We start from the raw sequence: 15,816 nt of genomic DNA on the forward strand, positions 1-15,816 counted from the left end.
CAAGTCAGTTGTTTTCAACATTCAGTTTCCTTATCAACCAAATGAGGACGATCGTAATCTTGCCTGCTTCAGAGGCTGTTGTAAGTAAGGATTGACTGATGTAACGTAGGCGAGGGGCTTGGCGCTGGTGTGGGGGCAGAGACCTTGGGGAGGGAATGAGAACTGACCACGTCTTACAGGATGGATTGGATTTTTCTAGGCAGGGACTAAATGGGTGGAAAAGCACATGTCAGACAAAATATAGAATAACAACAACAAAACAACAAAAAACAAAAACATGGAGACCAGAAAGTAGAGGGGGAGTGCAAGGAGCTATCAGTCTAGTTTGACTAGATGGTCATGGGCAGGGATAATGGAGAGGCTGGAATTGAGGTCGAGACCAGTCATGGGTTCGCACCTGCTCAGCACCAAGCTGAGAAAATGTCTGGTGTTAGCCTGTTCCACATTCCTCAGTGGGGCCCTTTGCCTAGTCAGATGTGACCCCAGAATGACGTCTCTGGCAGGAGGGAGCCGGCGACTCAGGAGAGAAGCTGGAAGGGCAGCTAGGAGGCTCCCGGGAGAAGCCTGGCCTGGCTGGTGCGGGTGAATGGCCACACTCCTGGACACTTGAACTTAGGGACATTGTAAAAACCACCGTTGCTGAGGCACCAGCTCTGTCCCACCTGCAGAGCTGGGGCTGCCACATGCCTCACCGTAGGTTCGTCTGAAACCATTCTCTCCCTGGACATTCCTGTTCAATGCAGAGTCTTTTATCTAAGTCAGAGGGAAAAAGAACATCCTCAAGACTTAGGGCTGTAGCAGACACTTTGTAAAGGACGATCCCAGCTAGCTCTCCCCAGCCTGGCCTGATTCCCCGCAGTGTGGTAGTGATAGGTCACCACCATGGGGAAGGTGACAGCAAACCTTTGAACGTCAGTGTGGTGAGAGAAAGAGCCTGGGCCTTGACCTCAGAGAGATCTCAGACCTGCTGGCATCCAGCTCTCGGGTGACCAGTTGTCCCGGTTTGCCTGCAAGTGAGAAAGCTCCCGGCACATGAGATCCCAGTGCTAAAGCCTGGGCAGCACTGGGAAAGCTGGGATGAGCCGGTCACCCTCTTCAGCCCCCAAGTCTGACCCCTGCCCTCACTCCACCGGCAGTCAGTCGGCAGGTGCATCTTGCCTCAGGGATATGATACTTCTCTGTGCCTCTCCCTTTATTACACTTTCTTGGGTGTTTCTCTGCCTACTGCCTGCCTTCCTTTGTGGGATGTGTGGTCCATGAAGGTGGAGATCAGATCTTCCTGGCTGACTGCTGTGTGCCCCGTGCCTAACACTGAGCCTGATGCCGAGGTGATCCTAGGGGATTGCTGAGGGAAGGATGGGTGATGAAACTCTAGCAAGATCAGTTTCCTCCTCTGTGGGGATGACCGCACCGCCTAGGGTTGTTTCTGAGAATAACCAGCAAACCGAGCAACAGTCCTGGTCCCCAGGACACCCCTCCATCTCCCTCCCCAGTGGTGCATTATTCCCTGTCAGATCGGAAAGCCAGTGTATCCATTCTTCCCTGATGTTTATACAGCCCCGTCATGTTTAGGCACCGGGGAGAAGCAGGGTGCTACTCCTCTCCTCAAAGAGAAGCTGGGTTATCTTTAATATAAGATAGAAATCAAACCAAATTAGATTATTTTACCTCAGAAGCCAGTTTCAACTGATCCTTTTGAATGGTATCGTTCTATTATTATATATTACTTCAAACTTAATAGAAAAAAATTGATTAAAATATGTGTCCTGATCATAGCTAGCCTGGCTGAATGCCACAAGACACATTAATTGGAAATGAATTTCTACAAACCCAATCAAGCATCATGAAGATGAAAAATGTACCTTTTTCCCTCCGTTCCGTCATTGATTTTTCATTTTCCCCACTCAGAGCTTCATTTAGCAATTTTTCAGTTTCGTTTTGTTGTGGCCTTAATTCATTCCCTTCACTCCCCCGGAATGAGATAATGTACCATTTTCCTTGTCCTTTTTAAACTGTTCTTTTATGTTGCATTAGTGCAGGGCAGATTCTGATCTTGTCATATTTCCTTATGTTTTATTATTTTTTAGGAAAAGAGGGTAACTTTATTATTTTGAAAATTCTTACTGCGGTGGTTTTTATCAAGGAGAATGCACTTTAAAAGTACAATAACTGTGAAATTACAGCGTTACAAGACTTCGGAGATAGAATTGAGAGTAGCTGTTGCAAACACGGAAAGCCTTTTCAGAGGAAGAGTGGGGTGTATCCACTTATTTCTTGTGGCAGGGTACGTGAAGATTGAACATGATGCTGATTTTAAGGGAAATGGGGACAATTTTTTTTTAAAGATTTTATTTATTTATTTGACAGGCAGAGATCACAAGCAGGCAGAGAGGCAGGCAGAGAGAGAGGAGGAAGCAGGCTCCCTGCTGAGCAGAGAGCCCGACGCGGGGCTCAATCCCAGGACCCTGGGATCATGACCCGAGCTGAAGGCAGAGGCTTTAACCCACTGAGCCACCCAGGCACCCCGAAATGGGGACAATTTTATTTTCTAGATCACAGAGGGGAACAAGAGTGTGGGTGGCAAACAAGGCCCTGTCAGGACAAGGGGAGGCAAAAGGAAAAGGTGATTGCATGCCTGAGTGAGTTCTAGAAGGTTCTTGGCAGTCCTGTTCCATGCCATCTCTGGTCATTTCACTGATTCACTGGGCCTCGGGAGGGGAGAGGGTTTGAAAACAATAAGGGGAATCTTCACACTGTTTTTCTTACGAACTTTTCAAATACACTAACAGCATAATTTCCCCTGAGAAGTCAACGAGGACTCATAATAAAGTATCCTATTGCTCTACTTTTACCTAGAATTCATAATGCTGGTTATCTTATGTTTGATTAGAAGTTTTAACTGGCAGTTACCCATCTTTGATACAGTTTTCAGTGGGAAAATGAATTATTTCTTCATAAATGCAACTTAAAGCAGAAAGCCTTTTGAAGTGAGGGTCTGTGGGAAAGAGTAGCAAATCAGAGGTGTTAGTGGTGGAGGTTGGGAGCTTTATTAACGTGTGGTCAAGTTTCACAGTACATGCACACGTGCGCGCACACACACAGCCCTCACACACTGATTTTGAATATATGTGCCTATGGGCCTTACTTGGTTATCCCTAAACTTTGAATGAAAACAAAATTAAACACATTCCCAAGAAAATAAGCAATTATATCATAGACCTCATTTGCTCTGACAACAATCTAGTTTCCTTGCCCTTGCCAGATTTTAATGTGATTCAACGTGATTGTCCATTTTAACATAACTTCTAGTTCTGTGCTCCATTTCGGTGTGCTTACGGTTTTATTTAAGGCATTTTCCAGAGACATGCATATTATTACTAGGCAGCTGGTAACACATGACACCCTAAATCACATTTTTTTTTAAGATTTTATTTATTTATTTAACAGAGATCTCAAGTAGGCAGAGAGGCAGGTAGAGAGAGATGGGAAAGCAGGCTCCCCGCTGAGCAGAGAGCCCGATGCGGGGCTTGATCCTAAGACCCTGGGATCATGACCTGAGCTGAAGGCAGAGGCTTAACCCACTGAGCCACCCAGGCACCCCCTAAACCACAGTTTCTTTAAAAAAACACATTAAGTGTTTTCTAACATTTAATACTTAGTTGCTGCTGCATTTCTTATATCTGTTGCTTTCTCTTCATATCCCCAACCTCGATAGTTATGTTTGGCAAGTCTCACACAATCAGGTACTATTCACATAATTCTAATAATAGAACTGTATCTTCTTCTGACATTGACCTGAAATGACCTGTGACCTATATGTCTGTCACTAATGGAAACAAATTCCAGGAAGCTGAGAAGCCTTGTAACTTCTAGGGTTGCTCCAAATCCATAACAGGACCTTCCTAAAATCTGGTACAGTTTCATTTTGTTCCGAGTTTTTTCCGAAAGAAATCAGGAGGAGTTCTTTCACTATAGCATCCCCACCTCCGGAAAACAAGTCATAAAAATGTGTGGATTGACAGCGCAATTACATCTTCTAAGAGAACAGTTCTTTTGTATAAGATCTTTGATACAGTAACGTGTCTCCTGTGGGTGTGCTGTCCAGTGCAAGAGAAAGATGTCAACAAAGGATTGTAGCAGCAGTCAGGGGCCCTAATGGGGGTTTGTTCAAAAGACTGAGGTAGAACAGAAGAGGGAGACTTGTGAGTATGTTGTGACGGCAGATTTCCTGGTAGAGAGGTGGGTGGGAGGTGGGAAGTTATGCGTGGTAGAAGCAGCAGCCTGTGCAAAGGCCCAGAGGCAGGACCACTGCATGTCTGTGGAGTGCTGAGAGAATGGACTGGCTTAAGTGTAGGGTTCATTGGGGACAGGACAGGCCTGAAATGACAGGGGGGAGATAGCGGGACCATGGGAGGGCCTCACATCCATGCTAGGGAGTTCAAATGTTAGAAGTTTGGAAGAGGTTTTTTTTTTTTTTTTTTTAAATTTTTTTATTTTTTATAAACATATATTTTTATCCCCAGGGGTACAGGTCTGTGAATCACCAGGTTTACACACTTCACAGCACTCACCAAATCACATGCCCTCCCCAATGTCCATAATCCCAACCCCTTCTCCCAAACCCCCTCCCCCCGGCAACCCTCAGTTTGTTTTGTGAGATTAAGAGTCACTTATGGTTTGTCTCCCTCCCAATCCCATCTTGTTTCATTTATTCTTCTTCTACCCACTTAAGCCTCCATGTTGCATCACCACTTCCTCATATCAGGGAGATCATATGATAGTTCTCTTTCTCTGCTTGACTTATTTCGCTAAGCATGATACGCTCTAGTTCCATCCATGTTGTTGCAAATGGCAAGATTTCATTTCTTTTGATGGCTGCATAGTATTCCATTGTGTATATATACCACATCTTCTTGATCCATTCATCTGTTGATGGACATCTAGGTTCTTTCCATAGTTTGGCTATTGTGGACATTGCTGCTATAAACATTCGGGTGCATGTGCCCCTTTGGATCACTACATTTGTATCTTTAGGGTAAATACCCAATAGTGCAATTGCTGGGTCATAGTGGAAGAGTTTTTAAGAAAGAGAGTGATATAATCAGCATCTATGGGGGTAAGCCTAGAAGTCAGTATTTTGTAAAAGCTCCCTCTAGGTGTTTCTGTTGTGTGGCCATAGCCTCAGAGGGATTGCTTAGCTCAGATCAGCCAGGGAGCTGACTCCACAGTGGCCAGTGTGAAGAAAAGCCATTAACTAGAGGTACCCCTCCGCCCCCTACCACCACTGTGAATATCAAATGGGCTGTAGTCTTAAGAGATCTAGCATCATTAGGCTGCAATGCATATATTCAGTTGAGTTACAAAGAAACATGCTTTTTGAGACAAAACTAAGAAAAAATTCTATTAACATTAGTTAAGAGGTTCCAGATTTTACCAAGATGGGTTTCTTCCTTTGTTCTATAAGGGGGTATACTATTTCATACTGAAATTTAACTGTTGGGACAAGATTATGTTCCTGTTCAGTAAATGGATGAGGTCTGAAAATAAGTGCTTCTCAGTTCTCATTTCTTAATGCCCTGATTTGAGCCTGGGAGCTTTGGTCATTTACCACCACCAGGTGACAGCTGGACCAAAATGCAGCTTCATGAAGAAGACACAAATCTCTTCAAGGTCAAATTTACAGAATTCAGTGTATGGACAAGAGCAGAAATTGCATGCCAGCTGCATGGTATCCTGGATTTTGGAGTGGCTCCTGATTTTGGGAGTGCTTTGGAGGGGTATATCCGCCTTGGTCCATCAGGGCCTCCAAGAATCTCTTCCAGACAATTTTTCCCCTGGAGTCTAAGGGATAGACTGTTGAGAGATGGACGGATGGAGTCACTGATTCATTCATTCATTATCTGAGAGTAGAAAGATGACCAAGGTCTTCACTCTCAAGCTCCCAGTCTAAGTGGGGAGGAATGCCAGCAGTAACACAGTAGTAGCTAGATTTTGAGTGTTTATCATGTGCTGGGGCTCTATAGGAGACAATAGTTGAAGGCACTTTGAAGTCAGCAGTCAGAAGTAACACACTTACCCCTCAGATATGTGACTTAGAGATAGCGCCTCATGATGGGTGTCTCTTAGGAGGTCGCGTGGGTTGGACTGAGTTGGGATTCCGAGTTGACACCCTTGTAGGACAGGAGGTCCGAGGCATGCCCTGTCTGCCATCCTTGGTGTCCTTTTTCCTCTAATCCGAACATGTCAACCCCCACGGAAGATGATCCTGTAAGGAACGCTCGAGGATGAAAGCCAATGTGCGGGCCCAGCATTCCCTCAGCCCAAGAGCACGATTGCTTCTCGAAGCTTCAGTTGCTGAAAGGCAAGACTTGTCAGCAGAAGCTTCAGCACCCCCCCCAAATCCTTCCAATAGCCGTTCTGTCTCCCCAGAAGACAGGGCCTGTTTGCTCCAGCATCAGCCCTCTGTTCTCTCAGAACTCACAGAATCGCCTTCTCTCCACATCCTGCAGACAACATATCTGCCTTGCATCTCCTCCATTTTTAAGTAAAATCCTCAATATCTTCCTATGAACTGCCCATTAGAGTGCCTTCAATCACATCTCTTGCTTCCCTGGACTCACCAACCACTCTGATTACTTCAGAGAGAGTGAAGTAAGGGTACTTGAAGTCCCTTTTTATGTTAATTGATGAAATGTACCTAGACCTCCTTGGAATATTGTAGCTAATTTCAGTACCCATCTTGCCTCTCATTTAAAGAATTCAAATCAGTTTTTTAAAAGGTCTTAATACTATAAGAAGGAATGAAAGAAGAGCACCGTAAGAACGATTTTTTGAAAACTATTCCTAAAACACTGAGGGACATTTAAAGAAAAAGAAACTTTCCTTTTGCCCGTAATTCTACAGCAACTTCAGTATGATTTTGTTGAGCTAACCTCCAGCTTTTACTTTTGATCATTGCAAGCTTTGGTGTTTCTTTCTTGTTTTATTTTGTTTTTATCCCTCGAGGATTTTCGTAAACACTTTTACATTTGGCAGTGTGTTTGCAGTGTCTGTGTCATATGCTCCATCAAATTGATATTCCATAATGTACCACCCCGTGCCTTAGTGCTGGACGTTAAGGTTATTTCCAGTTTCTGTTATAAATAATAGGAGCAAGAACATCTTTGTATATGTAGCTTTTTTCCTATGTCTGAATTATATCCTTAGGATAAATTCCCAGGAGTGGGATTAGTGGGTCAAAGGGTATGAACAGCTTTATGGCTCTTAATATTTATTGCTAAATTGCCCAAAGGGTCATTCTAATTTACAATGCCACCTGCAACACACGAGAAGGGCTGCCCCTCCCAGCTCTTTCAGTGCTGATTTCTTTCGCCGGTAGTTTTGGGCGCATTCAATCGTTATTAAAGGGTAACTTGTTACTGTTTTTAATTATAATTTCTTTAATTATTATCAACATTGGACAGTTTCTCTTAAATGTGTTTCTTATTATATTCTGTTTTCTATGGCTTACTTTTTGTGTGGGAGGATTGTATTTTTTGGCACCAGGTGGAATTTAAAATATTTTATCATGAAAATGTCAGATGCACTCAGGACAGAGAGACTGATCGATGAAGCCCCCTGGACTCATGACCAGCTTCAACAAACAGCAAAACTTGGCTCTCTTTGCTGTATTTGCTCCTTCTTTTCCTCTTTTTCCCCTTCATGCAGTCATTTTAAACCAAATCCCAGACATCCTGCTTCTGTTTCCTATACACCTCACTATCCATCTCTAAAACATACGTACTTTTTCTTATATAAACATGACGCCATTGTCGCACCAAACAAAGTTAATGATAATTCTTTGGTATCATGCAATAATACCCATGTGTCCTAAAATTTTCTGGAATGTCTTTAAAATGGTCTTTTTTGCTGAAGCCTCGCTTCAGTCAGTATCCAGAGAAGGTCATTTGTTTGGTGGTTATGTTTCTAGAGTCTTTTAATCTAGAACAGACTTCTCCCTGTGTATCCTCCTCCTCTGCTGAGTTTCCCGCACCAAGAGATGTTGTAGGAGATGTGTCAGTTGTCCTATAAATGTTTCTGCGTTCGGGAATTGACTTTTTGTTCATTAGCTCTAGCACACGGTGAGATTCAGTTTTCCCTTTCTTGGGGGCTGGCATGGGGAGGAAGCACACTGCCTGGTGCTGTGCTGTTTACTCTGTCTTCATGTCTGATTGACCCCCTTTGGGTGATGCTGAGGCCAATCCCGGGCCCAGATGGGGACAGCTCAAAATGCAGTTGTAAAGTTCTTCCTTACCTTTGCCTCTGACTGGTTCATCTGTTAATTCATCTCATACAATGAGCCACTTACTTCCTAGGGATTGCACAATGGGGATTTTATTCTTCTGAAAAATAAAACTCTTTCCCTCATTACCTAGGACTTACTAGTAATCTCAAAATGCAGTTTGTACAAGAAAGGCAGGCTACATGCCTTTAAGTCTGCGTCTAAGTTGCCAAGTTTCTAAGTAAGAAGTTGGTTCCCTAGTCATTCCCTCGTCATTGCTGTTGGTTTTGGTTTTTGAAGAATCATAACATACTCAGGGTTTTAAAAACGTATTTATTCCATGTGTTTTACTCAATTACATTCGTTATTCTTTTTGATGCTAAAATTGTTGTAATCCTTAGCCCAAGGGAGGCCCTTCATGCATTTGTTTTCAGGCATAAGGTGTCTTGAGTTCCCCTAGAAAATTTTACCCCTTGAAATGAGCCGTTCCTCGAAGATGACCCATGTTTGGTTGGTGAGGGTTAGTATTTAGATGCCACAATCTGGATATGTTATGTGTTTATTGTTAAAATTTCTAAGCTTCTTCAGTGGACAGAATTAAGAAATGCATACTTAACAGAGGAAAATAAAATATTACTTATGAGTTCATACTAATGTTTTCATTTCAAACTTAACAAAACTTTTTATTTCTTTGATTTCACACTTATATTTCCTTCTTTTACACTGAAAACCTTGGTTCCAAACATTATTATACTGCAATATCTCAAATACTTTCAAAACAACACAAAACAGGGGCGCCTGGATGGCTCAGTGGGTTAAAGCCTCTGCCTTTGGCTCAGGTCATGATCCCAGGGTCCTGGGATCGAGCCCCGCGTCGGGCTCTCTGCTCAGCAGGGAGCCTGCTTCCTCCTCTCTCTCTGCCTGTCTCTCTGCCTCCTTGTGATCTCTGTCTGTCAAATAAATAAATAAAATCTTAAAAAAAAAAACACAAAACAACAATACTAACATTATTACCAACAGTTTTCCTAGTGAATAAGAGATTTCTTTGCAGTTCTGTTTTTAGAATACAGCCCACTAAAAACAGAGTCAAATTAGCTTGTTCAAACAACACTTGATTCTTTTCATCAACTGGATATATAGTTGAGCTCCTTTATTTTGACGCATTTTCAAGTTTTCAGGTTCGCTTTTTTTTTCTTTTTGGTTTAGATTTATTTTTTGAATCTGTAAAATGTGCTTTCAAAATTAAATGTAGGTAACAAGGTATTACTAAAAAGTCTTTTCTTCTGCCTCTAATTTCCTTCTTTCCCTATTGGCAACTATTTCTTAATAATTAAGGTTTCTTTTTCCTTTGCAAAATTTCTTTTTGCAAGTGTATATGCTTTCCGATGGTCTCCTCTGTTTTTTTTTTTTTTTTTTTTAAGGCCAATTATTTGGATTGATTTAATGTTATCCTCCATGGGTTATAATAAAATCACAACAGGATTCTTAAGATACCAGTGGAATTATGCATAATTTTTTAATACTCATTTCCAGTTACTAACTTAATCTACTGACTCAAAAATTATATACATTGAAATACTTCATCTCTTCCTCAAAATTTAAAATGGTCTCCTCTGTTTTACACTAAAGCTTGCGTACCATATATTTCTTATGAAACACCTTATCTGCTCTAGAGATCTTCGCAGTCATCCGTTGTCATGATGAACCATGGTTTATTTAACCAACCACTTATTGATTGATGGAGTTCTGTTTTCTTTGTGTCTTGTAAAAGCCCAAAATCCTTTGTCCAGGTCATTTTGTAGTTTAGCCAATGTGTCTTTGGGGATCTATTTCTAGGAATGGGATTGCTGGGTCAAAGGGCAATGTGATTGTACTTTTGTCTTTTCCTAGCTCTGGCTAGATTCACTTCTAAAGGGAGATTGTGTGTCATTTTTGCACTGAGACGGATTTTTTTTTTTAAAGATTTTGCAAATGCACAAATTGAATATACTAGGCTGTTGGGAAATTAGTGTGTTCTTCCAAATCACCGGTTACTGACTGAACCTGCACACTGTTCCCATGATTGCCTGTTGTCTACAGCATAGCCTGGAATGGAGCACCCTGGTTCCTGCTCTTAGGGCATCTGTGGTTTGTCTGTGGAACATGACATGAATGAAAAGCAGAGTTAGAGTAGCTAAGATAGACCGCCTTGTAAAAACAAAGGCGAACACCCAGCTTGAGTCTCTGTCTTTGTCCCAAGCCACGTGAATTTTGGATCCTCTCAATTCCATTTGCACTTTCAGTGACAGTGACCCTGTTCCCAGACCACAACTTCTGACACCCGATTGAATGAATCTACTAACAGGAATAACAGTGTTCAATGTCTGAAATGCGGACTGACTCTCGAATTTAAGCTGAGTATTTTATGTGTGTGTGTGTGTGTGTACTCCCAGAGCACGCTCTCCGTCCCATACATGGGATGTTAATAAGGGTTACACAGCAAAATCAGTTTGGAAACGTCAGGTCAAACAAACCTAATGGGGCGCGACTCCAAAATCATGTGGCCACCGAACCCTCTGTTCCAGGGAACGTCTCGTGTTAACACTGTTCCTGAGACACAGAGAACCGAAGGGCGGGTTCTCATTGGAGGACAACCAAAGACATCTCTTCTGGTTGATTAACTTGTGTGTCTACCGTTGTGTGTGGTTTTCATTAACAGTTCTTCATTTGTTTCTATCTAGATTGAATCGTTGAAGAAGAAGGTGCAGCAGAAACAGCTCTTAATATTGCAGCTTTTGGAAAAGATCTCTTTCTTAGAAGGAGAGGTAAGAAGCTGTGTTTCTTTAAGTTGGTGTCTTCTCTACCATTAAATTTTATGTTGCCGAGCCTACCGCCGACACTTAATTAAAAATATGGCTGTTTCCTGGCCTTATAAAATTGATTGAAGGTTAACTGCCAGCACTGAAAATGGGATTCTGACAGCCAGTTTTTCTTTACCAACGACTCTCCTTATCCCAGCCTGCTGCCCACCTCTGCTTTTTGGCTTTCATTTTTCTTGTTCCAGAATTTTCTTAGCGAGTCTGAGGAGCTGTTGAGTAACACTGATAATTTCCCGCATGTATGTAGGGCTTTATAACTTGGGAGGTATTTTCATGGACATTCCTCTCATGGTTCTCTCAGCAACTTTAAGAAAGGCAAGACAAGGATTGTTGTCTTTACAATGACAAATGTTTCAAAAGGAGGCACAGGGGAAAAAAAAAAAATAAAGAATAGGATTGTCCAGAGGAAGCAGGTGGCTTTGCTCACGATCCCCCAGCTTGGGTAAGGCCAGAGCCAGGCCGAGAGACAGGGTTCTGACTCCGCTTCTCTGTGACACTGAGTCAACAGGTTTGGAGGTGACTCGATTTCACCTGAAACTTTGAAGATACTTAGTTTTCCTGGCTTTCTGGCTTTCTTGAAAGTCATTATGAAGATTTGGTGTAGGTTCCAGAAAAGGAAATTAAGGAGCTGGAAGAATCTTAAGGGCTTAGGTATTAATGGAAGCAAAAGCCAAAATCCATTCGTGCTGAAGGCTCTTCATTAAGAGCTTGGCATCGAGCCCCTTCCTTCTGAGCCTCATGAATCTCCTATCTGTGCACCTCAACGTAGTTCTTCCCCAAGGAAGACAGCTCGGGAGACAGTGAGGAAGGGTGGAGACAGGACAGAGAGGACATTGGTGAAGCAGCTGGTGTTTCTGGGCGCTATTAATGGCTTTCCACATCCTTTGTATAACTTGGAGGTTAAGAGTGGAATCAGACTTGCCCAAGTTTGAACTCTGGATCTGCCTCTTATTAGCTGGGTGACGCTGGGGAGGTTTCTTAGAATCACAGAACGAGGATGGTAAGTGCACCTGCAGGTGTGTCACGGGGCAGCGAGAGTGCAGAGAAAGTGCCTGGCATGTTTCTTAAGAGGCATCCCTAGGAATTAGATTGTATTTCTCCCACTATATTATATAGGCAGGGAGACTGAGGTTCGGGGGCATGAAGGAGCCTGGCCAAGGTGATGGTGGAAATGGATAAGCCTGAATTCAAAGCCTGAACTCTTAATAGCTATGTTTGTGGGAAGAGTGAGCCGCCTTTTCATTTGCTCTGTGTTTGGGGAGCTGCCTATAAAAGTCATGGCCCACAGGGACCTGGCGGTAGATTCAAGCTCAAGGGTCTTGTCAGAACAGCTGAGTAAATGGGCACTTGCCCTGTCCCCCTCCTCCCTTCCCCTCCGTGGTCCCTGGGTGCATCTCCAGCCTTACATATGGACGTTTCTAAGAATGTCCTCCCAAACCAGAACAACCCATGGGAGGAATCACACCTTCTTCCCCAGTGAGATCAGAGAGGGGGTGTCCATGTGGGAGCCTGTGGGTCCAGGACAGATGAAGGAGATGCTGACAGGGGAGGCAGTGCCCACCAGCCCTCTCCCTCCCCCGGCTCTGCCCCTCAGGACAGCTCTTCTGCAGTAGATTATGAAAGCGTGAGGGGATCCTGTGTGTAGAGAACATTCCACATGGAGGTTTGTTTAATGCTCGAGTTCTGAAACTCCTGTCTTGCCTGGACCCTGAGGTGTGGATATTAGTCCACAGAATAGATCTGGTGAGTGATCCCAGGAAGCCCCAGTAGAGGAGGGGTGGGGGGTGAGTCAGGAAGAGGATGGTGTCTTGCTGAGGAGGCCGCCACTGTGGGCAGCCGCAGTTCACTCACGTTGGGCGACTCCGGGAGACGTGACGTACTGGCCTCGGAGTTGTCCTTAGCTAAAGGTCAGAGAGCTGGGCATTGATCCACTAACACCCATCTGCCATCGGTTGAGGCCTTGCTTCTGGGGGGATGCGGCAGCTATGGCCTGCCCTGAGAGCCAGGTACAGTCTGGTGGTTAGAAGAAACCCCTAGGCAGAGTCACAAGTGGCAGGTCAGGCAGTGGTGCGTGTCCAGAGGGTATGGGCGGGGCCAGCAGCGTCTGCGGTGTGCGTCCAATAAGCAAGACTTTGAGAACCAGTTTTCCTTGAGCACTTAAATCCTGATTATAAATTTATTTGATTAAATTTCCATAAGCTCTTTAAATCCCACTGTGAACATACGTAGTATGGCTGATTCGTTTTGATCACTTCCTACGTCCACTTAAACCGCAGATGAAACACACACAAAATAAGGTACATAATGACAAGATTTAATAATATGTTTATACTTTAACTTACTCTAAAATATGAACTATCTTGGGTGTAGTTTATTTCTTCATTGTTTCGGTGCTTATTTTTTGTATCTTGCCAAAGCTGTTTTACTTATCCCCCTGTGTTCTCAGAGTTGACATCACTGTAACACTTTCCGGACAGGAGCAGGGATCTTTCAGATCCAAAGGTGACAGAACAGCTTTTCTGAAAGGTCAGAGGGTGCTTATTCTTGTGGGAGTGGGGGGTACCCTCAGGATGAGGTGGCTTCAAGGTGATTCAAGGTCAGGACCCCTTATCATGATGCACTGACCTAGCTGTCAGAACTATTAAGAATTTACATATTCCTTATTAATATTTTACTCTATCTTGTTGGGCCAGGTAGAGATTTCACCTTCTGGGAGATAAGAGGTTGAGTTCGAGTACTTGGCTTTCCTCTTCAGGCTGCCTGACTAGTTTATCATGGTACAAACACACTGCTGACTATTGGTTCCTTGTTAACTAGTGTGACCACTAATGGCAGTAGATCTCTGCCACTCTTTCCTCCTGGTTATTGTAGGATTACCAACGCCAAGTGGTCCTTCAGTGGGCCCTAAGGTCCTGGGATGACCTGATTCCTTTTGTTAGTCTTTCTTACTTGACACAGAAATTTTATAAACATACACACAATTAATACTCTATAAAAGAAATATCACCTTATATGTTAAGGCTTCCTAGTTTTAAAAATCAATATAAATTGTGACCTAGCATTTTATGATCACCCTTCTTTCCTATTAAAAGTATCTTCAGGGGGCATCCGGGTGGCTCACAGGGTTGGGCCTCTGCCTTTGGCTCAGGTCATGGTCTCAGGGTCCTGGGATCAAGCCCCACATTGGGCTCTCTGCTCAGTAGGGAGCCTGATTCCCCCTCTCTCTGCCTGCCTCTCTGCCTACTTGTGATCTCTCTCTCTGTGTCAAATATATAAATAAAATCTTTAAAAAACAAAACAAATTGCCCTATAAATCTACATTGTCAGGACCAAGTTGAAACAATTATTTTTTTAAGAAAGTATCTTCGTGTACACTTCCTAGGAACTTTCCCTTTGAGGGACACTGTTGAACACAAGGCATTTCTCAGACTCACCTTGTTTCCATCATAATAGTTTCCTTCTCCTCCCTTTTTTGATTGTCAATTGTCGCAACTCAGCTAGGGAGAGTTTTCCTCCATCAGCTTCTTTGCCTGTGTAGCAGGGCCCCTGATCCTTTTGGGTTCATTCTTTTCATCCTCATTTTTGTCTTGTTTCAACATAGAGTATTGGCTTGTCTCCACGGAGCCGTGGTTTATTTTAGTGGTGAGCTATACTGAGAACTACGTGGGCACGGGATTTGGTCATGGCTAAAGCTCTATGCCTACTGTTAAGCCAGTTCTAGTCATGACAGAACTGGGGGCAATAGGGGTCTTCTTGAGATTGTGAAGTCACACTGACATTTTCCAAATTTAATTACATCACTTTACAATACGGGTTCTGTTGGCCACTAAGACTTTCTATGCTCTTGGCCTTTCTAACGCTAGTCCTTTTTATACTACAGCTTTCCATCACCTGCTTTAATCCCTCTTGATGCCAAAAGTGGTATTTCAAATATCTTTGCGAAGTTGTGATAGACATACCTGGTAGCCTCTTATATGCCATCTTAATAAAGTAGCTATTTTTTATTAAGGGCCTAACTGCAGACTCCAGAGTGAGGCTGCCCAAGTTCAAATCTCAGCTCTACCACTTACTGGTTATGGGATCTCCAGCGAGTTACTTAACTGCTCTGGGCCTCAGTTTGTTCATCTGTTACGGGGTGTCTTCTCTGAAATGGTGTCTTTTCTGTAGACTTGTTAGGAGGATTAAATTAGTTAATATTAAGTGATTCAAAAAGTATATGGCTCCTTGTAAATGCCGTATGTGTTTACTGTTTTCCCAATTGTCTGGGCCCCAGGGTCTCCTGTCATTGTCATGGATACATATTTCCTCCTCCTCCTTCTCCCCCTCCCCCCACTTTTCCTTTTTAAAATAGAAAATGTGGATACTCTTGGTCTCTGAATCCATCATTGGTACTTCCTGAGGATTACTTATCAAATTTTGAGCCCCCCAGTCCCACCAGATCCCCAGAAGTTTGCTCTAGCCTGGCCCCATCAAACCGCATTTTCATCACCCAGCTCAAAATCTTTCTATACAAAAATACGCCCATTCTTTTATCCTTATTCCCTATTTACACTTGCCCACCTCCTGAAGAAGGAATATCTTATTCCCTATTTCTGATAGAAGCTTGTTACTGAACTCAAACCATAAGTATATACCTCCGTAATGTTGATCAGCTTTCCGAAACTGAACTGATTCCATTCTTCTCTGCTGAAAATCCTG

General features: G+C 43.2%; 1 protein-coding gene across 2 annotated transcripts in view; it reads left to right on the forward strand.

Moving 5' to 3' along the window:
* MYZAP (myocardial zonula adherens protein) overlaps nt 1–15,816 on the forward strand; it is a 90,135-nt gene that overhangs the window by 57,036 nt on the left and 17,283 nt on the right. For both annotated transcript variants that reach the window (XM_059180618.1, XM_059180619.1), the window contains exon 11: nt 10,981–11,064. In XM_059180618.1, coding sequence (XP_059036601.1) covers nt 10,981–11,064 — 84 coding nt within the window. The remainder of the gene's footprint in view (nt 1–10,980; nt 11,065–15,816) is intronic.

The sequence above is a fragment of the Mustela lutreola genome, chromosome 7 (assembly GCF_030435805.1).
Source record: "Mustela lutreola isolate mMusLut2 chromosome 7, mMusLut2.pri, whole genome shotgun sequence".
NCBI lineage: Eukaryota > Metazoa > Chordata > Mammalia > Carnivora > Mustelidae > Mustela > Mustela lutreola.